This window comes from Trichomycterus rosablanca, chromosome 16 (assembly GCF_030014385.1).
Source record: "Trichomycterus rosablanca isolate fTriRos1 chromosome 16, fTriRos1.hap1, whole genome shotgun sequence".
Taxonomy (NCBI): Eukaryota; Metazoa; Chordata; class Actinopteri; order Siluriformes; family Trichomycteridae; genus Trichomycterus; species Trichomycterus rosablanca.
The window spans coordinates 6,325,001-6,351,140 of NC_086003.1; the positions used below are offsets into that span (position 1 = coordinate 6,325,001).

At 43.4% G+C, this 26,140-nt stretch overlaps 1 protein-coding gene across 1 annotated transcript in view; it reads left to right on the plus strand.

Annotated features, from left to right (window-relative positions):
* tnfrsfa (tumor necrosis factor receptor superfamily, member a) overlaps positions 1–26,140 on the plus strand; it is a 41,518-nt gene that overhangs the window by 11,639 nt on the left and 3,739 nt on the right. The window contains exons 2-9 of the mRNA XM_063011932.1: positions 16,698–16,845; positions 17,556–17,684; positions 20,745–20,856; positions 20,940–21,082; positions 21,179–21,268; positions 22,750–22,790; positions 23,973–24,236; positions 25,168–25,204. Coding sequence (XP_062868002.1) covers positions 16,698–16,845; positions 17,556–17,684; positions 20,745–20,856; positions 20,940–21,082; positions 21,179–21,268; positions 22,750–22,790; positions 23,973–24,236; positions 25,168–25,204 — 964 coding nt within the window. The remainder of the gene's footprint in view (positions 1–16,697; positions 16,846–17,555; positions 17,685–20,744; positions 20,857–20,939; positions 21,083–21,178; positions 21,269–22,749; positions 22,791–23,972; positions 24,237–25,167; positions 25,205–26,140) is intronic.

A 26,140-nucleotide genomic window follows, 5' to 3' on the forward strand; every position in this document is an offset into this window, starting at 1 on the left:
CGTGGCTTTGCATGCATCTTTACATGATCCGCTGGTTGCCCGAAAAGCCTCGTGCGGCACTGTAGAATCGGCTAACAGTCCACTCAGCATGACCTTTGTGTTCTGGTTCCCATCCTTTTCTATCTCCGTCCCAGCCAATCATATCAGAGTCTGGTTCATCCTTGAAGTCTCTCTCTCTCTCTCTCTTGCTTTCTCTCATTGTATTTCCACGTTCCATATCAGCAACATCCTGTACAGAAGAATGAGGGGCAGCTTGATAACGAGGCTCACATGATTAGGACGGTTTCTGTTCCTGCGCTCAGGAATAATCGAAAACAGTGTGTCCGCTTATCAGAATCCGAAATCCTTCCTTCCCTTCAATACAGCTTTGTCGGTTCACATAATAGTCAAATGTAATGCCTAATAATGCAGGCTTTACACACATCCACGTATAGTCGAATAGTGGGTGTCTGACCGAGGTTAAGTCTGTCCACTTAAATACAGAACAACCGTTTGTAACCCTGTTTTTATTTGGTGCATCCGTGGTCTTCAGATCCCATTTCATACAGACAATACAGATACAAAAAGCGATCCAAACCATACATCCTAAGAGTATGGCTGACCCCTCACCACCACACCCTGGTCACTTCCTTTTCCAGCGGTTTCCATCCCAGCAGAGACCAAAAGTAAGAGCTGTAAAGACTCGGACCAACCGCCTTCTCGACAGGGTCTATTCTTGCATCTAAATGTTGACACCCACACCAAGTAAAATTCCTTGTACACCTGATACTTGGTGAATAAATTCTAATTCTAATTCATTCTAAGATCCATGTTTGCATGTCCTGGTCTTAATCAGGTCATCCTGTAAGTCTTTTGCTGTAACACAGGGGTGCTTCTTTGTTGTCCTGATGTATTTGCTAAGGTCTCTTGATGAAATGTTCAGATTTTTCCCAAATTAAGGGTTGTAATCGAGTTCCAGATGGTTTAGTCATGTTGTAACCCAACTTCAGGTCGTACAGACTAGCATATAATGTGTAAGTCTTCTGCAGTAACTCAGGGATTCTTCTTTGTCATCCTGATGCATTTGCTAGTTCACTGGATGAAATTCTCTGATTTTCCCCGAGGCCAGACAGCTTTGCTGCAAATTAAGGGTTGTAATCGAGTTCCAGATGGTTTAGTCATGTTGTAACCCAACTTTAGGTCATACAGACTAGCATATTATGTATTGAATTAGAAAACCAGAAATATATACAGTGTATCACAAAAGTGAGTACACCCCTCACATTTCTGCAGATATTTAAGTATATCTTTTCATGGGACAACACTGACAAAATGACACTTTGAGACAATGAAAAGTAGTCTGTGTGCAGCTTATATAACAGTGTAAATTTATTCTTCCCTCAAAATAACTCAATATACAGCCATTAATGTCTAAACCACCGGCAACAAAAGTGAGTACACCCCTAAGAGACTACACCCCTAAATGTCCAAATTGAGCACTGCTTGTCATTTTCCCTCCAAAATGTCATGTGATTTGTTAGTGTTACTAGGTCTCAGGTGTGCATAGGGAGCAGGTGTGTTAAATTTAGTAGTACAGCTCTCACACTCTCTCATACTGGTCACTGAAAGTTCCAACATGGCACCTCATGGCAAAGAACTCTCTGAGGATCTTAAAAGACGAATTGTTGCGCTACATGAAGATGGCCAAGGCTACAAGAAGATTGCCAACACCCTGAAACTGAGCTGCAGCACAGTGGCCAAGATCATCCAGCGTTTTAAAAGAGCAGGGTCCACTCAGAACAGACCTCGCGTTGGTCGTCCAAAGAAGCTGAGTGCACGTGCTCAGCGTCACATCCAACTGCTGTCTTTGAAAGATAGGCGCAGGAGTGCTGTCAGCATTGCTGCAGAGATTGAAAAGGTGGGGGGTCAGCCTGTCAGTGCTCAGACCATACGCCGCACACTACATCAAATTGGTCTGCATGGCTGTCACCCCAGAAGGAAGCCTCTTCTGAAGTCTCTACACAAGAAAGCCCGCAAACAGTTTGCTGAAGACATGTCAACAAAGGACATGGATTACTGGAACCATGTACTATGGTCTGATGAGACCAATATTAATTTGTTTGGTTCAGATGGTCTCAAGCATGTGTGGCGGCAATCAGGTGAGGAGTACAAAGATAAGTGTGTCATGCCTACAGTCAAGCATGGTGGTGGGAATGCCATGGTCTGGGGATGCATGAGTGCAGCAGGTGTTGGGGAGTTACATTTCATTGAGGGACACATGAACTCCAATATGTACTGTGAAATACTGAGCAGAGCATGATCCCCTCCCTCCGGAAACTGGGTCGCAGGGCAGTGTTCCAGCATGATAATGACTCCAAACACACCTCTAAGACGACCACTGCTTTATTGAAGAGGCTGAGGGTAAAGGTGATGGACTGGCCAAGCATGTCTCCAGACCTAAACCCAATAGAACATCTTTGGGGCATCCTCAAGCGGAAGGTGGAGGAGCGCAAAGTCTCGAATATCCGCCAGCTCCGTGATGTCGTCATGGAGGAGTGAAAAAGCATTCCAGTGGCAACCTGTGAAGCTCTGGTAAACTCCATGCCCAGGAGAGTTAAGGCAGTTCTGGGAAATAATGGTGGCCACACAAAATATTGACACTTCAGGAACTTTCACTAAGGGGTGTACTCACTTTTGTTGCCGGTGGTTTAGACATTAATGGCTGTATATTGAGTTATTTTGAGGGAAGAATAAATTTACACTGTTATATAAGCTGCACACAGACTACTTTTCATTGTGTCAAAGTGTCATTTTGTTAGTGTTGTCAAATGAAAAGATATACTTAAATATCTGCAGAAATGTGAGGGGTGTACTCACTTTTGTGATACACTGTATAGTAGAGATGGGACGATCGATCGGCTACGAATCGGTATCGGCCGATTTTTAATCAAAATATGCTATCGGCGATCGGCCGATATTTCCTAAAAGTAGCCGATCCGATCGTGTGATATATAAAGACCATGTTAAGTTAACAGCTCAGTGGATTGATCCAGACTTTGAGCTACGAAGCGCCAACCATCACATCACCATTCATCAACCATCGTACAGAAACCATCGTGAAAGCTCTTACGATGTAATTTTGCTGATTGTTATATTTACTTTAAAAACATAATTCAACCCGGTCACATCTGAGTCAATTCTATCAGCACGTTATATAAACTCCTGGTTCACTTTGGTAAATCGTAAGCGGTTCTTACTTGTGATGTAGATGAGAACAGAAAACGTTACAGAGCCAATCGGAGGCAAAAGTTTATTCATTAGCAAATTCGTTAGTTCAGGATCATCTGCTGAACTTTTAGAAAACTTTTAGCTCCTTAGACGGAACGAGTCTGACTCGGTTACAGATCTGTGGTAATAACAGTTTAATTAAGCTTTTTAATGAAGCTTTTTAATGTAAGAGAGTCACACAAAATGTTCTGTAGTAGCTGGTGTTTATTTAAAACCACGACATTTAATTAATAACAGTAAACACGGAGAGATAACTGAGAAGAGAAACTTACGCTTCACATAAAAACGAATCAACTCATGAATCAATGAATCACTTATAGCGATACTGTGAACAAAGCGTCTCTTCTAAAGGCACAAACACACACACACACACACACATGCGCGCGCTGCTCCGGTTTATCTTCACTGTGAGGCTCTTTTTAAGTTTATTTATTTTATTTACTGCTAAACCTACCCCACCCCCCCACCCCAGATCGGAATCGGCAATCGGCCGATGTCCCTGAAAGGAGATCGAAGATCGGAATCGGTGCCAAAAACCCCGATCGGTACATCTCTAATATATAGTGTTACATACATTTACATATAGTGATATACAGTATACTTTTACAATTATATAGAGTTACCGTACATATACAGTCCTCTTTCTGACTGCTCACTTTTCAGTGTTGCTAACGATTAAGGAACATGAACCCATTCCTTCTGAGGCCTCCACTGACACATTTGTCCTGGTCTTTATCAGGTCATCGTATAAGTCTTCTGTGATAACACAGCGGTGTTTCTTTGTTGTCCTGATGTATTTGCTAAGATCTTTTGATGAAATGTTCAGATTTTTCCCAAATTAAGGGTTGTAATCGAGTTCCAGATGGTTTAGTCATGTTGTAACCCAACTTTAGGTCGTACAGACTAGCATATTATGTAGTTGAATTGTTGTGACACAGAATTATTGTTTAGGTCTGACCAGAAATTTATATAGTGTTACATACTTTTACATATAGTGATATATACTTTTACAGTTACTGTACATATACAGTTCATTTTTGCTATTGTCGCCAACCCCCTCCTCCCCCTCTTTCTCATTGCTCACTCTTCAGTGTTGCTAATGATAAAGGAACATGAACCCATCCCTTCCCGTCTTCTTCTGCATTAACACGGGGGTGTTTCTTTGTTCTCCTGATGTATTTTCCCAAAATTAAGGGTTGTAATTGAGTTCCAGATGGTTTACTCATGTTGTAACCCAATTTTAGGTCACACAGCATGTTATGTAGGGGTTTAATAATTGTGACACACAAATGTGGTTCAGGTTTTGAAAATTAAACCGCTTTAAATAGTCTGACTAGAAATATATGCTACCCTATATTGTGATATATCTACATTTATAATTATATAGAGTTACTGTCCATATACAGTTCATTGTTATTATTGTCGCCAACCCCCTCCTCCTCCCTCTTTCTCTCTGCTCACTCTTCAGTGTTGCTAAAGATTTAGGAACATGAACCCATCCCTTCTGTGGCCTCCACCGACACATTTGTCCTGGCCTTCATCAGGTCATCCTGTAAGTGTTTTGCTGTTACACAGGGGTGTTTCTTTGTTGTTCATATGTAATTGCTAAGGCCTCCGGATGACATTTTTAGATTTACCTCAAGGCCAGGCAGCTTTGCTGCAAATAGTGGGTTGTAATCGAGTTTCAGATGGTTTAGTCATGTTGTAACTCAACTTTAGGTCATACAGACTAGCATATTATGTAGGGGTTGAATAATTGTGACATAAATGTGGTTAAAAAAACTACATTGAACAGTTATAAATAGTCTGACTAGAAACCTAGAATTTAACTGACAAAATCTGGAACACCAAATTTCCTGTCCGATTGCTTAAAATTCCAGTGAGAAGCGTACCAAGACCAGTAGTTTAGTAATGGGCAGCGTCCCGTGACCACTGATGAAGATGACCGACTCGAACAGCAGCGATAGATGAGCGATCGTCTCTGCCTTTACATCTACAAGGTGGACCAACTAGGTAGGAGCGTCTAATAGAGTGGACAGTGAGTGGACACAGTATTGAAAAACTCCAGCAGCACTGCTGTGTCTGATCCACTCATACCAGCACAACACACCAACACACCACCACCATGTCAGTGTCACTGCAGTGCCGAGAATGATCCACCACCCAATAATACCTACTCTGTGGTGGTCCTGTGCGGGTCCTGACCATTGAAGAACAGAATGAAACAGATGGACTACAGTCAGTAATTGTAGAACTACTAAGTGCTCCTATATGGTAAGTGGAGCTGATAAAATGGACAGTGAGTGTAGAAACAAGGAGGTGGTTTTAATGTTATGGCTGATGGGTGTATACTGTTACTGTACATATTCAGTTCATTTTTGCTATTGTCGCCCTCCTCCTCTTCTTCCTCCTCTTTCTCACTGCTCACTCTTCAGTGTTGCTAAAGATTTAGGAAAATGAACCCATCCCTTCTGTTGCCTCCAATTTGCACAACATACTTTTCTCCGGTGGGCTGCCACACATGTTCCGTTTTATCCCTCTCGCCCGCTGGGTTGTTTGTTTAGGAACAGAACTGCATTGACGTTTTTATCTCTCCCTCATCCGGAGAGCGTTTTCCTGTCTCATTAGACACAATTCAGTTCAGAAAGCTCGGCGATTAGCGGACGAGTCGAAGTAAACTCCGCCGAACCAGGTTCGACGAACCCGGGAACCGCCGATGCGCTCCAGTTCATCCGCAGCACGTCAAAGCGCGGTTAAAGTTCAGTGTTAACGACCGTACGGTTCTGAGTTCTGATAGCTCTGATTTGATTCTGCACTAACTGCATACACGACATGTTTCTGCAGACATGTTAAAGCGCCTCTCAAATAAACACACGTAGCGTGTGTATCGTTACAGATTCTTTGTAGTGTGTTTCGTGTGCGTCATGACTGACTCACTCCTTTAGCTCATTTCATTAATAGGCAGGGACAACAGCTGCTCTTCAAAAGCCGGCTCGCCCGCCCAGGCTTTTGTGGCCTTTTCTTCGTTTTGTCAGTACATTTCAGCAGGCTGTGCCACGGTATCCAACAGCTTGAGGCTTGTGGGTAGAAGTCGAGTAAAACCGCTACTCTGTTGTTTTCTGGACGCTTATTGTTTTGGAGAAAGTTAAAGAGCAGATAATGTTCGTCTGGTTCTCAGTGTTGTTTCTCATGCTTACTGGCTAGCTTCTCAGCTTGGATACATCGCACAACATGATTAGCTCATTTACATTTTGGTTCACTGTCTAACACAGTGATATCATAGGTGTTACTTTAGGCCACCTTAAACCTTTTCTTGAGGCCACCCCAGTCTAAAATGATTTTGATGACCAACACACATACACCGATCAGCCATAACATTACGACCACGTCCTTGTTTCTACACTCACTGTCCATTTTATCAGCTCTACTTACCACATAGGAGCACTTTAACTACAGTTAGTAATTGTAGAACTAAACTCTCTTTCTCTACATACCTTTTTAGCCTGCTTTCACCCTGTTCTTCAATGGTCAGGACCCCCGCAGGACCACCACAGAGCAGGTATTATTTAGGTGGTGGATCATTCTCAGCACTGCAGTGACACGGACATGGTGGTGGTGTGTTAGTGTGTGTTGTGCTGGTATGAGTGGATCAGACACAGCAGCACTGCTGGAGTCCTGTGACCACTGATTAAGGTCTAGAAGATGACCGACTCGAACAGCAGCAATAGATGAGCGATCGTCTCCGACTTTACGTCTACAAGGTGGACCAACAAGGTAGGAGTGTCTAATAGAGTGGACAGTGGTATTTAAAACCTCCAGCAGCACTCCAGCACAACACACACTAACACACCACCACCATGTCATGTCAGTGTCACTGCAGTGCTGAGAATGATCCACCACATAAATAATAGCTCTGTAGTGGTCCTGACCATTGAAGAACAGGGTGAAAAAAGTATGTAGAGAAACAGATGGACTACAGTCAGTAATTGTAGAACTACAAAGTGCTTCTATATGGTAAGTGGAGCTGATAAAATGGACAGTGAGTGTAGAAACAAGAAGGTGGTTTTAATGTTATGGCTGATTGGTGTATACATACACAATTGGTCATTAAAAAGAGGGGTGGGGTCAGTGTGACTTGCTGTCAATGGGAAACCTGAGCCAGAGACGATGCACACAACTGCTCCATGCAGGTCTGTGAAATGATATCTTATATGAAACCGGTCTCACTAGGTTTTCGAACAGACCCGTAGTGTGTCGACATTGCTATATAAGAAAAATTTTGATGATGTCTGAGACGGCTAATGTGCTGCATTCGCCACCTTAAAACACGGGACGCAGGGCAGAAAAGAGGTTATTCATTGCAGGTACCACAAAGCATTCAAAACTAATCAGAGACTAATGGTGAGGATTAATTTAACGTTGCTTTATGGTACCCACTTTATCAGCTGTGCCACCCTTGTGAACCTTATAACAGCTCTGTTCAGTCTGTAGGGCAGCTATGATCTCCAATGTTCCGGCAGGTCCTGTAACCAAGCGTAGATTGTTTTGGTTCGCCGCTTATGGTTACATGGTCGATGATGCAGCATCGTCTCTCATGTTTGTGTGTTGCGGTCCGGACGATGTGTCTGCACGCCAGCGGGACGTGTCTGTGGTTCTTATAAGCTGACATGATGAAGGTTAAGGTTACCACGCTGGTCTGCGCTCTGACCAGCTATTACAGCCCTCGCATACCGCAATCTGGCCGAATTTACTCCGTGTGTAAGAGTGTGTGTGTGTGAGCGTGTTTTCTCCTTCACCACAGCTGCACGTCAGTTCGATTTAGCCCAGTCTAGTATTTTTACTTTCATATCCGACCGTTTTGATTCGTAAAGACAGAAGACGCTCGTGGATCCGGGCGGCAGGTTCAAGAGCTGCATGGGAAAACAGGAAGCCGGTCGATACTTGTGCGTGTGTGTGTGTGTGTGTGTGTGTGTGTGTGTGTGTGTGTGTGTGTTAATCTTGGTGTCCTGTGATATCTTTTTTTTTTTTCATGTCTGCTGGCTGAACTGCATCCTTTAGCCTTGAAGTGTTTTCCTTGGGCTACACACACACACACACACACACACATACGGCATGTGAAAATTCAGCTTGCTGATTGGCTTCTATAAACAAACACTCTTCAAGGGGAAAATACTACTTGCAGCAGTCTGATTTTCGTATTTCATATTTTAGCACCGCTTCCTCCTGGTCAGGGTCGCTGTGGGTGCCAGATTTGAGTGTTTTGTAAGTCCCGTGAAATATCTATGATACATTACTGTGCCCAGAGACATTTGACCCTTGAGCATAACCCTGCCTCATGGAAGATGTCAAAGATGACTAACCCAGATAACAGAACTAACAACCGCCAGCACATAATTTATAGATACACCGATGAGGCATAACATTGGTCCCCCCCTTTTGCTGCCAAAACAGCCCTGTAACTGTGATGCACTCTGTGTTCAGACACCTTTCTATCAGAACCAGCATTAACCTCTTCAGCAATCTGAGCTACACTAGCTCGTCTGTTGGATCGGATCACACGGGCCAGCCTTCGCCCCCCACGTTCATCGGTAAGCCTCGGCCGCCCATGACCCTGTCGCCAGTTTACCACTGTTCCTTCCTTGGACCACTTTTGATAGATAGTGACCACTGCAGACCAGGAACACCCCACAAGAGCTGCAGTTTTATCCCACCCACTAACAGGTGTCGTGATGAAGGGATAATCAGTGTTATTCACTTCACCTGGTCGGTGTAAGGCCCCACGTAAATAGCATCACAGACCGTGGAATGAGCCTTTTCCCTTGTATCATGCAATTTGCTCTAAAATTCTAAATATAATGTTTGTGTTTAGCGATGTAACATTTTTCATCCGTGTAGCGTTCAAGTGCCTCACGTTTGCTGGTTAATCCGCACCATGAGGCGGTCCTGGCAATCCTACGGCAATTCAGGCAGCAATCGCTTAGTCAAAATGTCCAAGATGTGGAAGTCTAAAGCATTTAAAAACACGGCACGGGTAACTGAGTTTGGAAAACTCCTAATCAATTCTGTGGACTCAGAGAGGGGGTGTGTTCTAGGTTTACATTCAATCGTTAAGGTCGGCTGTGCTGTATGATTGTAGCTTTAATTCATTCCATCATTCATTTATTAGTGTAATTTAATGACTGCCGTGAATTCAGTAGGGACATAATTATATGCCAAATTTAAAGATTCCTTTAAGATTCATTAATCTTATTTTCATTTTCACATTTCCTCCTGCCCAGGATTCTGGTGGCTCAGGTGCCACCCTAAGCAGGAATGCACCCAGACTACCTACCTACCTACCTACCTACCCAACTAAGACCAATCACTCATTTTGCATTTACATTTTTGGCATTTTGCAGACACGTTTATCCAAAGTACACAGTCTAAGCAATCGAGTGTTAAGGGCCTTGCTCAAGGACCCAACCGTGGCAGCCTGGCAGTGATGGGTCTTGAACCGACAACCTACGGATTACTAGTCCTACCTTAACTGCCACACTCAATTTCATGCACGTTTTAGGGAGGCTGGAGTAAACCCGGATTACTCTCACAAAAACCATGTGGACCTGAAGAGAACATGCTAACATTTCACACATATGGCACCGATTCTTTTAGTATACCACCCTACTGTGCAGTTGAATATCTGTAAATAAAATAAATGAGTAAACTGTTCACATCCTTTTTATATAATAGCCCTGACTGTGACTGGAGATCAGCAGTTTTCTTTTGTTGGGATCCTGTTAGCAAGTTTGATCTGGTATTTCCAGCAGGACGGTCAAATTCTTTAAACATGCATCATCCGATTCCGAACTGTGTTCCCTCTTTTGTGTAATATTGCCACTAGAGTGTGAAGGAGCTTCCATTCTAGCATTTAGAAACACATCATCGTCTTCAAACGCAAACTTGCAACTTTGTGGCAGCAGTTTAGGGAAGGACCTTTCCGGTGCCAGCATGACACTTCCCCTGTGCACAAAGCGCGATCCATAAAGACGTTTTTTTTTTTTTTTTTTTTTTGGAGTTCGGTTTGGCGAGACAGCTCAGAGCCCTGAATTTAACTCCATTATACAGCTTTGGGATGAATTAGAATGTCGACTGCAATGTCGCACATGTTCCAAATTCCCACTGGTACATTCCCAAATCTAAAAAGCCTTTCCAAGGAAGCGGTGGCTGTTGTAGCTGCAAAAAGGATTCAGGGAAAGCTTTAGTACCAGCTTCAGAATTGTCATCATTAGGGAACGAAATGTTTTTACCGTCTCTGGTCAGGGTCACGGTGGGTCCAGTTTGCTCGGAATGACTGGACGCGATGCAGCAACACACACCGGATAGGATGGCTCCATCGCCAGCTATGTCTGTATGTAGATGCCCGGCCGGCTGATAACACCACCGGGGATTCGGACGTCGCATCCCGGCGGTAATGGGGTAGCATGATTTACCACTGCGCCGCTTGAACGCCCCACCTGGGTTTACTAGCAAAGCTAAACACTAGTCACATTTACATTACAAGCAGACGCTTTTTATCTTACAGTACTGTGACGGTATACAATCGAAGCAATTGAGGGTTAAGGGCCTTGCTCAAGGGCCCAACAGTGGCAGCCTAGCACTGGTGAGGCTTGAACTGGCAACCTTCTGATTACTAGACCAATACCTACTAGGCTACAGCTGCCCTACAAGTGAAATATTCCACACAGAGATGTTCTTTCATTATCATGCTTGTCTGTTGCATTATTTGAAGCCAATGCTCTGTTCGCTACATCCAAAAGTCTCCGATTTTCAAGGTTTTCCAGGATTCAATAGAAACGAATGAATAGGCCGACGAAGTTGTTTAAAATGTTAAAAATTAAAGTAGCTTTTGGAGCAAGCCGATTCGTCCCTTTGACGTCTCACCGGATCTGGTTTTTACATCATGTCACATGACCTGAAACAACTCAGCCTTGACTGTAGGTAGTAAATGTACGATCTAAATGTCTGACAGATGTGCTGGTATAATGTAAGATGTGTCTTGCTCAGTGCTTGAAATTCTGACAATGTCCTCACTCAGCTTTTTCCTAAATGAATATAAAGCCGGATTGTATTCATAGCTGCGTGTGAAGTGTATAACGATCGGCGCGGTGCCTGTGGGTGAAACAGTCTCTGCGTCTGTTTGGAATCCACTGATTCACCCGGAGTGGAATGTGCAGGCTTGGCACAGGAAGTGATGCAATCCTTTTACTGTCTGCAGAACAGTGAGGAAAAGCGGGGCTGAATTTGATTTCTAGAACTTTTTCAGTGCGGTGTTGATAAAAGACTAAAATGCACAGATAAGCGAATTATGCACAGTGATTAAGAGGTATTAATTATATCCGGTATGTCTATTAAGATGAATTTTACACAAATGTAGGCCAGCATTTACGGGCCAAAATGTAATCTATGTACACCAGTCAACCATAACATTAAAACCACCTCCTTGTTTCTACACTCACTGTCCAATTTATCAGCTCCACTTACCATATAGGAGCACTTTGTCGTTCTACAATTACTGACCAATTGTAGTCCATCTGTTTCTCTGCATACTTTGTTAGCCCCCTTTTACCCTGTTCTTCAATGGTCAGGACCACCACAGAGCAGGTATTATTTAGGTGGTGAATCATTCTCAGCACTGCAGTGACACTGACACGGTGGTGGTGTGTTAGTGTGTGTTGTGCTGGAGTTTTTAAATACCGTGTCCACTCACTGTCCACTCTATTAGACACTCCTACCTAGTTGGTCCACCTTGTAGATGTAAAGTCAGAGTCGCTCGCTCATCTATTGCTGCTGTTTAAGGGGTCATCTTCTAGACCTTCATCAGTGGTCACAGGACGCTGCCCACGGGGCGCTGTTGGCTGGATATATTTTGGTTGGTGGACTTCTCAGTCCAGCACAACGCACACTAACACACCACCACCATGTCAGTGTCACTGCAGTGCTGAGAATGATCCACCACCTAAATAATACCTGCTCTGTGGTGGTCCTGTGGGGGTCCTGACCATTAAAGAACAGCATGAAAGGGGGCTAACAAAGCATGCAGAGAAACAGATGGACTACAGTCAGTAATTGTAGAACTACAAAGTACTTCTATATGGTAAAACGGACAGTGCGTGTAGAAACAAAGAGGTGGTTTTAATGTCATGGTTGATCGGTGTATATACGTTCATACTTCCGACCACACTGGGAATGCAAACCTAGTGAGCTGCCTTGCTTCCTACTGCCTACCTAGGCAGGTTATTTAGACGCACTGTTTAGACAGGGATTACGGCGATTACGTCACTGCAGTTTTTGCTTACTAAGCGAACACAGTTCGCCTCGGGCGATTTGTTTAAACGGCGTGCTGGGGAGAAATCGATTGCATCAGATCAGTCGTTTCAGGAAGCATTTGTGCCGTGAATGAAGTCGTTGGGGCCTTAACAGGGGCGAACTTTGACCTAGTTGAGGGAGTCTAGGGCGCGTATGCAGTGGAGGAAGGAGCACAACAGGTGCTGCTAATTCCTTTGGATACTAGACATTTGCTCCATTGCATGTCAAGCGTCTGGAGAAACGCTTTGAGCGCTCCGTGTGTGTGTGTGTGTGTGTGTGTGTGTGTGTGTGTGTGTGTGTGTGTGTGTGTGTGTGTGTGTGTGTGTGTGTGTGTGTGTGTCTCATTAGGAAGCCCTTTACAGTTCCTTCCAGTTGAATGGCTACAGTGTTCTGCGCTCTCCTCTCCGCTAACTACATTCCTTAATTTCCTCCCTCATTCTATTTTTCTCTCTCTTCCTCCCACCCTCGTCAGTCCTTCCCGTCTGTCCGTCTTTCTGTCTCGTGGCCTCTCTCACACTTTCACACCCAGTCACCTCCAACCTTCTTCTTAATGCCCCGATTGTGCATCTGCGCTAGAGAGAAAGAGAAAAGCAGGGCACAGTATGCGAAAGACCGAGCCCGGCGTGGAAGCCAGCGAGTCCGAGCGCCGGTGGAAACTCTGACGCCGGCGGGTAGAACGCGTCTCGGCAGCGCTGCACAGCGCTCCGTCCAGGAAACTCCCTTAGAACAACAAGGCATGGCCGCTTTCCAGAGAGTTCCTCTGGAGCCGACGCGCACATGCCTAATGTTTTAATATCTAGCACATGCTGTGTGAATTAGCTCTTGGTATTCTTTGCCACCTCGAGGCCTTTAGTGCTTCCTGCACAGACAAAGCTGCCTTAAGGTTCAAATGCTAAACTGGGACTTCAGCACCATTCTGATTGATCATTTTTAATTAATAATACAGAAATAATAATCAATGTCCTTAATAATAAAAGACAAAACATATACTTATAATACAAGACCAATAAATCTAGCATAAAACACGGATTCCTGTCATGAATATCGTAAATAGAACAACATGGCATTATAAAAACTAATCCTGGTACTAATAACCTTTTCATTCCTGTGTTGTCAGTATTCAGTCTTTTTCCCTCCATTTGCTCCCTGTCTAGTCGTCTCTAATTCTTCCTGTTTGACTCATGCCACTGGCACCCCCTTCCACTCCCCTCCCCCAAAAACTTCCAGGCAGAAGAGGTGCCCCCTTTTCACCAGCCTGGTATTGACTCTCAGAAAGACCTGCATAGCCTTCTCATGATCACCGTTCCTAGTGCAGACGCCTTGACCAGACAGCAGAGGCCGCTATTGCACTGCGACATAGAATCATTGAACGTTCTACTTTGCTTCCCCCCCCCTCTATACAGACACGGCCAACTTGAGCCTGTGTGAATGCCTGGCCGGTCCACAGCACAGCTCAATTTCAAACTAGGGTCCCAGCAGTGGTGGGCTAGCGAATTAGACCGCCGTGCCACCCAATTAGAATCAGAATCACTTTATTTCACCAGCTATGTTACACATACGAGGAATTTGTGATAATACACATAATAGTACACATGTATGACTTGTAACATATTTAACAGACCAGACAGCACACAGACTGTTAACAAGTATTTAACAGAGCTGTCAATATACAGTGTTGTGCAAAAGTTTAGACGCCCCTGGTAAAACTGCACATTTACAACGTATTTCCAATGTTAGTGAAAATTTCATGGATCGGATCCTTTCACAAAGTCACGAATGGGATCGTATTTAGGATATGGGCTACACCGCCATATTGCTATTAATTAGCATGATTGCTTAGTGCTCGTCATGAATCGTTTGCTACCATCCATCTTTACTGATTCTGCTCATAGTGTTTGTTCATCTTACTGTTCTAGATTACTGGTCATGTTCACGGTCACGCCGATTTTATTGAAAGATTATAGATTTTAATAAGCTTGTTGGTTATAGGTTAACCCCTTCCTGTGTGGATTTTTCATGTTCTCCCCGTGTCCGTGTGGGTTTCCTCCGGGAACTCCGGTTTCCTCCTACAGTTCAAAGAAATGCAAGTGAGGGGAACTGGAGATACAAAATTGTCCATGACTGTGTTTGACATTAAAAACTTGAACTGATGAACCTTGTGTAACCAGTAACTACCGTTCCTGTCATGAATGTAACCAACGTGTTTAAAACATGATGTTACAATCCTAATGAATAAATAAATAAGGTTTTAGGGTAACCATCAGCATATGACGCTTGGTTACCGGTGACAAAATTTGCACCCCCAGTCGGCAGTCTGTCCTCGCAGCAGCACTAAATGTCACATTTGTGTGATACAAGAGTGCTGATCTTGAAGATCTGTTCATGATGAGCAAGTTTGTTTCCACAGCAGGATTAGGCTAAACAACGATTGGCCTGTTGTTCACATGGGCGGGACTAAGCCAGATGGGGTCTCTCTCTCTCATGACTGGTGCAATTACGACCTCTGCTGGCTGATTGATGGCGCCTGCACAGAGATGAGAAAAGAGTGCTCTTAGGGTGTGTCCCTCCGTACACGCAGCTAGGCTGCACTGCACTCGTCAAAGTGTAGGCGAGAAGATGCATACGGCTGCTGCCCACGTGTCGGAGGGGGGCGTGGGTTAGCTTCGTTCTCCTCAATCAGTGCAGGGATGGGCATTGGTGGAGAGGAAGCATGATGCAATGGGGCAATTGGACGCGCTAAAAAGGGAGAAAAAGGGGAGAAAATGCATAAAAGAATATATATATATATATTTAAAGCAATGTTTTAATTGTTTGACATTCTAATTCTTAATCACGCTCAATCAGTAAAACTGTGGCGCCGGTTTACTTGATTACACAATCCTACCGTCTTAGCTTTAACCAGATAATCAGTTCTGCATCCGCAGCTTAACTTTTATCTTGGGCTCTTTAATTATTCCCAGCTGCTGTCCGCACTAAAAAGTAGATTTCTAGACCCTAGGCGCTTTCCTACGGATAACCCGGCCTCTCTCTGTATTCTGGAGATGCCAGCCATCGGCGATGTAGCGTTTCCTCCTAGGTGTTCAGTGGCTGTCAAAAGAAGAAGGAAAAGAATAGTAAAATCGGACGAAGTGAAAAATACGGATCATTCGAAGCAGCGCTTTGTTGAGATCAGACCGGCTCATTGTGACTAAGCTGAAAAGAGGGAGAATAATGAGAAGCGCCCGAGGGGGAACGGCTAAAAAGCGGTCGTAACGGAGCATCGCTGACTCGTTCACACACACCACAGATCATGAACCTGCTATTTTCTCTCACACTTCAAACACGCCCATTAGTCTGTAAAGGTGCGATTCGCTCCCCTGCGTCTTTTATACACATTCTCACTTTACATACGCTTACATACGCTTATATACACCAGGAATTCAACCAGACTTGCTGACATTTACTAGCTGAACACATGTTTATTAGATTCAGATCTGGTGACTGGAGAGGCCGCTGAAATACACAGAATTTCCCAATTAAACCACCAGCAGCAGTCTGAACCGTTGACACGGGTATGAGACATATTTCAGCATATCTACACGTTTGAAGTAGTAATTGATTGTCACTTCTTAGGTGCTCCCTAGGTAGGCAGTAGGCAGCAAGGCAGCTCAGTAGGCTTTCAGACAGACCCATAGTGTCTTGGAACCCACATTCAAGCCTCAGAAACGTGATTGACGTTTTTCAAACCCGTTTGTGGGGGTGTTTAGGTAACGTCCTGCCTGGGCGCAGGAATGCCTGTGATGATTGCGCGTTTTGTCCTGCATGTCACATCTTGTACATACACTATACGACCAAAAGTATGTGTACACCTGATTATGAGCTTGTTGGAAATCTTACATCAGAAGCACAGAAGCCGGGTATCTACCGACATGATTGGCTACGCCTGGGAGGCGGGACATAGCTAAAGCTCTGCGATCGATCCAGTGTGTCCCGCAACCCTGACCAGTATAAAACTAATAAAATGAAATGAAATGGGTGAAAAAAAAGAGTTTTGGAGGTATACCATAGAATTTATTCTAATTAAAAATGTTTGTGTCTTTGTGCAGGTTTGCCTCATCATCCTGGTCCTGAGCGTGGTTAGCGCAGGGGCTGCGGAGCCCGGGGTCTACCTGAACCAGACAGCCAGGCAGCTGAGCTGTAAGGAAAATGAAGAGTATCCATACAAGGGCTTCTGCTGCAAGAACTGTGAGGCCGGTGAGTGGAGATAAGAGACTTTTTATTTACATATGTACCATATGCCCGGAATCACTGGGCGCAATGCATTACACACCCCGAACTCCGTACCAGACGCCATAGATATCATGTCCTCTGGCACAGTGGCTCGGTGGGTAGCACTGTCACCTCACAGCAAGAATGTCCTGGGTTCAATTCCTAGGTGGAGCCTGGGTAAGATGGCCAGGGGGTTCAAATCCTGGGCTGGTCTCATAAGTGTTGAAGGCACATGGCAATATGTGAATCTAGCCATAGCAGTAGTGTGCCTATCTATGTCCTATCTACTGTACATACACACGTGTACAGTACAACAAAATTGTCTGTAAGCTGGGGTCAGAGCCCCAGTGCAGCCATTGTACGGTTTCCCGTAGAAGAAAGAGTGATAAGGGCCTCGCTCAGGGGTCCAACAGTCTGCATGGTTGGGATTCAAAGCACATGGCAATATGTGAACCTAGCCATAGCAGTCGTGTGCCAGTTTGTGCCAGCAAAGCAATAATAATGTCCTATCTACATACACACGTGTACAGGACAACAAAAATGTCTGTAAGCTGGGATCAGTACAGTTTCCCCTAGAGCCAAGAGGGTCAAGGGCCGTGCACAGGGGCCCAACATGGCCGGGATTCAAAGTACAAAAGCTCAGTATCGTGTTCTAACAGTCGGCTCTTTCGTTTGCTGTGTGCGATCTTTAACAGGCACCTTCGTGAGGGAGAAGTGCACTGCGGATCAGGAGAAGGGAATCTGTGAACAATGCAAGGCAGGCACCTATGCCGAGCACCCAACAGGCATGGAGCAGTGTCTTCAGTGCAGCCAGTGCCATGCAGGTAAAGTAGTTCTGCTATCTGTTTTACTAACTGAAGACCTGTAGCGTTTAGTTTGTTTAATCTAATTGACCCCCCCCACTCAGTTTTGTTTCATACATGACGTGCAGTGCCACACCAATTAAATGGCAATTTTATGACCATTAAATGTAACATCAGCCATCAGAAAATAAAGGTAGGTGGTGTTGGTGCAGCGCCAGATATCTGGCAACCTGGGATGGGAGTCTTAATAACTCAAACAGATGCATGTGACTTACTCACAGTCAGGAGTCAGGAGCCCTGTTTAACAACTATCTTGTTAAAAGTACGACCTGGGGCAGGTTGCCCTGTTGACCTCTTATCTACCCCAACTGCAGGATAAAAAAAAAAATGAATTGGTTCTGTTTTTGCTCAGATTACGACACGTCAGGAACATATTCCACATTAACGACTTATTAAAGAGTTATTATTATTATTAATATTATAATTATTTTATTCAACCACATCCTGCGAGGTCACTCCAGACTACACATGCGAGGCCTAAACTATTCAGAAACCCATAACAATAGAGCACCCTCCCACAGGACTACTATAGGGTTCCAGTGGACACTACTGAATAGAGCCGAGTTTAGAGTTTCCTCAGCCGTAGAAACCTGATCTGCTAGTGTTACACAGCCTGGGTGTGGCCATGGTCCTCTGCTCTTTTTGTGAAGGTTTGAATACATGTGAATGAGTAAGTGCTGATCGTTGCTTGGGTGCATGTGTTAGGCCTCATAATGGGAACTGTTACTGACTTATTACTGATATGTTATGATTTATAACATATCTGTATACTGATTAATAGGATCATAATTGGATCTTAATTACTTTTAAGGATATTAGAGGGGTGTCATGTAGAACAGGGTTTGGTTCATGCTTTTTTATGTGACCCCGGCAACACAATTCATCATTACTCTCTCTATACAAGATGTAACTTGTGTACACGTTTATTTAATTATTACTATTTTTCCTCTGCAAACCAGTTTTTCGGGTTTAAAAGACCCTGATGTAGAATGCACATTTATAGAAGTAAATAAGGTATACATAGCTTATGTGACAACAGCACCACTTTCCATGAATTGAAGGTCTTTTGGCACACGTTGTTACCTGGTCAATTATAAGCATGGGTTGCATATAAAAACAATCTGGAATTGAAATTTTAGGTGTATCTGGGAACGTTTTTCATACCATGGCACCAGTCATCAGTCAGAGTTATTTTTATCCACAAAAAGTAACGGAGGCTCCGGCTTTTCATAGCAACGTAATACTACAACCACTGCTAATAATACGTTTGATTTATATAGCACCTTTCTTATACCCAGGGTCACTTTACATATCAAAAGTTGAGGACAAAAAACACTAAGGACAGAGGAGGAGGAAGGAAGTACTAAAAGAAAAGAAAATAAAGAGCAGAGGTAGAGAGTCTGTAGTAATGCATCCCATAGCGTTGGTGCCATAATGCTGAATGATCTGCCACCAACAGTAAATTATCAGACAGGAGACCACTATCTGAGGACCTATGATATTGTGCAGACCAGTAAGGGTGTAAAAAGTTCTGATAAATAGACTGGGACAAGACCATTAAGGGATTTGTATGTTAGTAGAACATTAAATTTAATACTCTGTAATAATCAGTAGTTTGAAGACCAAGACTAAATGATTGGACTGATCGAATCATGTGTAGCTTTGGGATGTGAGTACGTACCGCTGCTATTATGCATGAAGTCCCACAAGCAAGATATGTTTATTTTATTATTGAAATGACTCTTATTTTCTATTTCGCAAGGTGCACAAGGTCGCTGACCCAATAAGGCCCACTGGATTTATCTTAGTGGTTTAGGATCCCTGAAGTAGAACGTATTCTATCTCAGATGTGTCTAGACATAATACGGTTGCCAGCTACTGGGTGTGATAATTTGTGAACAATGCAAATACATTAATGTGTAAGGAACCAGTAATACAAGATGCCAAAAACATTAGCACATCAGAGTCAACAGAAAGAAAGAATAAAGTGAGTTACCTGTCATGTGACACACATTTTCCAGACACATTCATCACATATGAATCGTCTCTAATGATTCTCAGCACCAGGCTCAGCTTGTCGATGTGTAGGGTATAACGTCTACACAAAACAAAATCATACCAACTAACAATTTACAATTATGACAGGGCGGCACGGTGGCTAAGTGGGTGGCACTGTCGCCTCACAGCAAGAAGGTCCTGGGTTCGATCCCCAGGTGGGGCGGTCCGGGTCCTTTCTGTGTGGAGTTTGCATGTTCTCCCCGTGTCCGTGTGGGTTTCCTCCTGGTGCTCCGGGTTTTCTCCCACCGTCCAAAGACATGCAAGTGAGGTGAAGTGGAGACACTGGATTGTCCAGGACTGTGTTCGATATAACCTTGTGAACTGATGAATCTTGTGTAATAAGTAACTACTGTTCCTCTCATGAATGTAACCAGTGTAAAACATGACGTTAAAATCCTAATAAACAAACAATTATGACAAAATACAGTTTGAATTGAGGCTTAAGGGCCCAACAGTGACCGTGGCAACTTGTTTCCAGTATCTTAAACGCTGAGCCACTGCATTATTAAGTATTTAGGAAAGCCAGCAACTTGGGCTGTGTCCCAATCCACATAGTTTTCTTCTAGACCCATTGTATTAATATACATACATACATATTAATATAATATACATACACTGTGTGCCTTTGCTCGCAGGCTTTTTCCATTGATGTGGGAATATTAATTACAGCAATGCAAAAAAATACAGATGCCAGTAATGTTTGTGTAAGCACAGCCTAAAAAATCAGAGAACGAATGTGTGAATAACACAAAACTGGGACACTACAGTTAAAGAAGCGAAAGGATTTGTAACAGACATCATATACGGCGCATTACAATCGGTCTGCTGTGGACGATGTAGACTGCTACCTCTGCTGCCAGTGAATAAAAGCTTATAAAGAAACAGTGGTTGTTTAGGTAGCCAGGGCTGCTCATCAACTCAGGATGGTTTTTGGACTCATTTTTCTTCAATCTCTCTCCACAGATCAGAAGATGACCAAGAATTGCACGCACATGCACAACACTCAGTGCGAGTGCAAGCCCGGCCTCTTCTGCCTCCCCGACCAGCCCTGCGAAGTGTGTAAGAAGTGCACTAAGTAAGTTTCAGCCCGATTGAAAGACTTAGGTCTTGCATCAGTGCACAATGATAAAATCACTAATATTTATCTGTTCAATTCAGGTGCAAAGCAGATGAAATCGAGGAGCAAAAATGCACTCCAACGTCCAACACGAAGTGTAAAAAACGCCAGTCTCCGCTCAACCCGACAGAGCCACCTACAGTCATACCTGAAGCAGAAGACGCAGGTCACACAGGCACTTTGGGTACGAGCACGTGATTACGAGGCTTTATGACTGACCCACGTTTGCTATCATACATTGTGAATGATTGTTTTGTTTCTCTCTGTGTCTCCTTCACAGTGATTGTATTTGTAGTGCTGTTTTTTCTTGCTCTCTTGGTGGTGAGCGCGCTTGTTTGGAAGTGGAGGAGGCATCACTGTGTTACACAAGGTTATTACTTTACTTACTAGCATTATTATTAGGGCTGTACTAATTACACAGACCTTGTTTTTCCAAAAAAAAAGTGCCACATTTCACGATTTCATTAAATAACACTTATAAATTGAAGCTACAATATACAGCACAGTCTACGTTAATAGTTGAATGTAAACCCAGAACATCCATTGACTGTCTCAAAGGCGATTCTCGTCCGTGTTTTGACCCCCCCCCCCCCCCCCTTCTGCGTCGACAGAATTGGTTGGAAGTTTTCCAAAGTCAGTTACCGATTGCTAACCGAATTGCCGTAGGATTGCTAGGACCGCCCCCTAGTGCAAATTAACCAGAAAACAACAGACTCAAATAAAAAATTGTCTACACGGGCAAGATGGGGTTGGGTACGCAGACAAGATGGGGTGGGGTGGGGTGGTTGGCGAATTCCGTACCATGCAATGGGTTCCTGCCTTGCACTCAGTGTTTCCTGGTAGAACCAGACCCACCATGACCCTGACCAAGAAAGCAGTTATAAATTACACATTATTACAGCATCATTTTTTAAAATGTGACAAATAATAACTATTAATATAAAAATACCTGCAAACGTTTCCATGTTCCTTGCTAATGTTAGACTAACACCCTGTCTGGAGTGTGTTACTGCATTGCGCCCAGTGATTCTGCGGAAACAGACCCACTGTGACCCTGACCAGGATAGAACAGTTATAAATTATAGATTATTTCAGCATCATTTTTAAACATGTGACACAATAACGTGACACATTTCCATGTTACCTGCCAATGTCCAGTCTGGAGTGTGTTACTGCATTGCGCCCAGTGATTCCGCGGAAACAAACCCACTGTGACCCTGACCAGGGTAAAGCAGTTATAAATTACACATTATTTTGACATAATTTTAAACATGTGACATAATCACTGTTAAAAATATTGAAAACGTTTCAATGTTACCTGCCAATGTCCAGTCTGGAGTGTGTTACTGCATTGCACCCAGTGATTCCGTGGAAACAGACTCACTGTGACCCTGACCAGGATAAAGCAGTTATAAATTATACATTATTTCAGCATAATTTTTAAAAATGTAACAATCACTGTTAAAATAGAAATATCAGGAAAGGTTTCCATGTTACTTGCCAATGTTAGACTAACACCCTGTCTGGAGTGTGTTACTGCATTGCACAGTGATTCCGCGGAAACAGACCCACTGTGACCCTGACCAGGGTAAAGCGGTGGTAAAAACATGAAAAATAAAGATGAATGATAGTGGATTCACATGTATTGGAGGATGTATGTGCTAGCATGAGACCCTCATCAGGAAAAAAAATTAATCAGTGCTGAACAATTACTGTTCATAATATGACAATATTAATAATAATGATTAAGGTAAATAATCATTATCTAAACTAATAAATAAATCTAGTTAAATAATGTACAATAAATAACACTGGATATATTATTCATACGTTTGCTTTTTCTCTTTACAGAAAGCACTGTGGCTCAAAATGATGAAGTGAAGATTCCAATAGTAAGTGATACTGATGCTTAACCTTCCTCAGACATAATTACACACACTCAGCGAGCACTTTATCTAGTCTGTACATTCATTGAATATTTTATAAGTTACATCGTCCATTAAGATAAACTCTAGGTGTACAATTACTTACTAGGGCTGTCGGATATCAAGGACGAATAGCAGAACGAATGGAACACACACCAGAATAATAAATTATACAAAGCAAATCCTATTTTCCAATATTATTGGATAAAAAAATGCCGACCTTCCTTACAAACCGCCGTTAGATGCAGTATTGAACACTTTAGAATATCACACATGTATCTGATATAAGGTGAAGCCAAAACACAGCTTACAATAAAACACTGAATCACTGGAATTGATCATTTATGACCGCAAGAGATAACAGATCCTAACAGCAAAGACCATGAAGGAACTATCCAACAACACAAAAGCAAAAACACTCAATAGACATACATAGACAACAGACACAACTTCACTAAATACATACAGGATAGAATAGAATACCTTTATTTGTCATATATACAGGTACATATACAGATGTGTACAGTACAACAAAATTAATTGTACGCTGCCCCTGGAGCAGACAGGGTTAAGGGCCTTGCACAAGGGCCCAAAAGTGGCTGAATGGCAGAGCTGGGATTAAACTCTCAACCTTTCGGTTGATAGCCCAAAGCCCCCACCCATTAGGCTACCACTGTCCCATAATAAAACAGAATAGTGAACAAAAGACTAGATTCCTAGATCTGGGTGCCTGAAGAGTGGGAGTCCCAGAGGGGATTCCTCATAAGTGCTGCAATTACGACCTCTGCTGGCTGATCGATGGGGCCTGCATAGAGACGGGGGGTAATGGAGATCAGTGCGCGATGTCCGTATGAACCCACGTCATGCAGGTGAAAAGAAGCAGTTGGTTAGTGTACACATGTCAAAAGGGACGTGTTTAGTCAAAGCCCCCCGTGGTCAAGAGGGAGGACATTTGCTCTTACTAACTGTAATAGTGCTCCAAATAAAAATATAAACACAACAGGGTGCTGTGATGAGAAGGTGTCCACTGATAAAAGACGGTTGTACCTAATAAAGTGCTCGTTGAGTGTATATAATCAATGCATTCAAACAATACCTACTACTAGAAAGACGATTTCACAGTTGGGCCATTTACTTTTTCCTTATCAGGACGACCCGTCATCGGAGGAGCGGCAGAACTGCCGTAACGCGGGACTGGAAGAGGCGGAGCTGCCCCCTCACGAATTCCGCCCCCTGTTGCAGGAGACGCAGGGCCACGGAAAAAGCGTCCCCGTGGAGGACGAAGACAGAGGACTGGGGGACAGCCTGCCAAACACCACCAGCTCCTCGCAGACCAGCTTATCAGCGCTGCCAGTCACCGCAGTACCGTCCACAGCGGCCAATAGTGAGATGGAGGCGGAGTCATGGGCCAGGGTGAGTGAAATTCTTATGTCTTATGGCCACTCGTGTCTCTGCACGGAGCGATAGTGCTAAGCCAGTCAGCTACATTTGAGACACAGCCCTCGAGCTCATGCCGATCGTGCAGTGTGAGGGCTTTAGGCGGCGGTTGTTTCTGATCCGGTCACAGATCAGCCGTGAAGTTATCAAGAAGGTGGCTTCGGTGGGTAGCATTGTCGCCTCACAGCAAGAAGGTCCTGGGTTCGATTCCCACATGGAGTGGTCCAGGTCCTTGAACTGATGAATCTTGTGTAATGACTGTTTCTGTCAGGAATGTAACCAAAGTGTTTAAATCATGACATTAAAACCCTGATAAATAAATTAATAAATAAAAATCAAGACACTTATGGTCAGGTGTCCACATACTTTTGGCCTTATAGTGTTTGTACATGATTTTTAAAACGATCTAAAATATAAAAAGGATATAAAATATTAGGCAGGTCGTCCATCCAACAGTTTAAATCCCCAGGCAGTGTAATGCTTTTAAATCTTCATCTCATTCAGTTCATTCAAATCCCAAATCGAGGATTGTCTAATCCGATTCTCCGCTCAGCCCTCTGCATTCCCCCAGATGTGCAACATTAGCTCCACGTCTAGCTGTTACACACCCATCTCTAACATTCCCACACTCCTGAAAACCTGGATCAGCTGGATCTGGGAGTTCAGTTCTGAGATCGAGACGCAGTTTTTCCATTAGTGGAATCGGCCACTCCCGCGGCTCAAGGTGAACTTCAAACCATGCGAAGTTCTATTGCGAGAACGGAAAATATCTTTTAAGACTGAGGACATTCAGATCAAGCCCTGATGATTCATGATGAGATCAGCGATCCCATAGTGCAGTGCAGTGATTGTATTTTGTCTTCGGAGAGGAAAACACTAATGATTTTGTTGTTTTGTTGATATACAGGATGATGGCACGACCAAAAGACTTGTTCCATTACTTGGTAAGACACTTTTACAACTGTTTACCTCTTTTTAGTCTTCTTTTCTACTTCTTTAATGTAAATAACATACATAATCTTGCCCAAAATGATGTGGACACCCCCTCTAGTTATAAATTTAAAAATAGATCTAGATATATTGTGTTTTGCTGATTGACAGATGACATTTACATTAGTGTTAAGCAGGAGCCTTTAATTCAAAGCTGGTTACAATTACGACCAAATAAAATTTGAGCAATTAAGGGTTAAGGGCTTTGCTCAGGAGCCCAACAGTGGCAACTTATTGGCATTTGGGCTTGAACCGGCAACCTTCTGATTACGAACCCAGTACCATAACTACTGAGCTACCACTGCTCCTGTTGGACATCATTCTGCCATCATTGATTTGGCCGACTGTAGGTCTCTAGTCCTCTTGATTGTCCATTGACCACAACCTCTATCTATAGTCCATTTACCACAACTTCTATCTATCTCTAGTCCATTGACCACAACTTCCATCTACCTCTAGTCCATTGACCACAACGTCTATCTATTTCTAGTTCATTAACCACGTCTATCTATTTATAGTCCATTGGCAATCCACAACCTCTATCTCGTCCATTGACCACAACTTCCATCTACCTCTAGTCCATTGACCACAACGTCTATCTATTTCTAGTTCATTGACCACAACGTCTATCTATTTCTAGTCCATTGACCCACAACTTCTATCTCTAATCCATTGACCCGCAACTTCTATCTCCAGTCCATTGACCCACAACATCTATCTCCAGTCCATTGACCCACAACATCTATCTCTAGTCTATTGGCCACAACCTCCATCTTTAGTCCATTGACCGCAACCTGTATTTTTAGTCCATTGACCGCAACCTGTATTTTTAGTCCATTGACCACAACCTTTATCTTTAGTACATTGACCACAACTTCTATCTCTAGTCC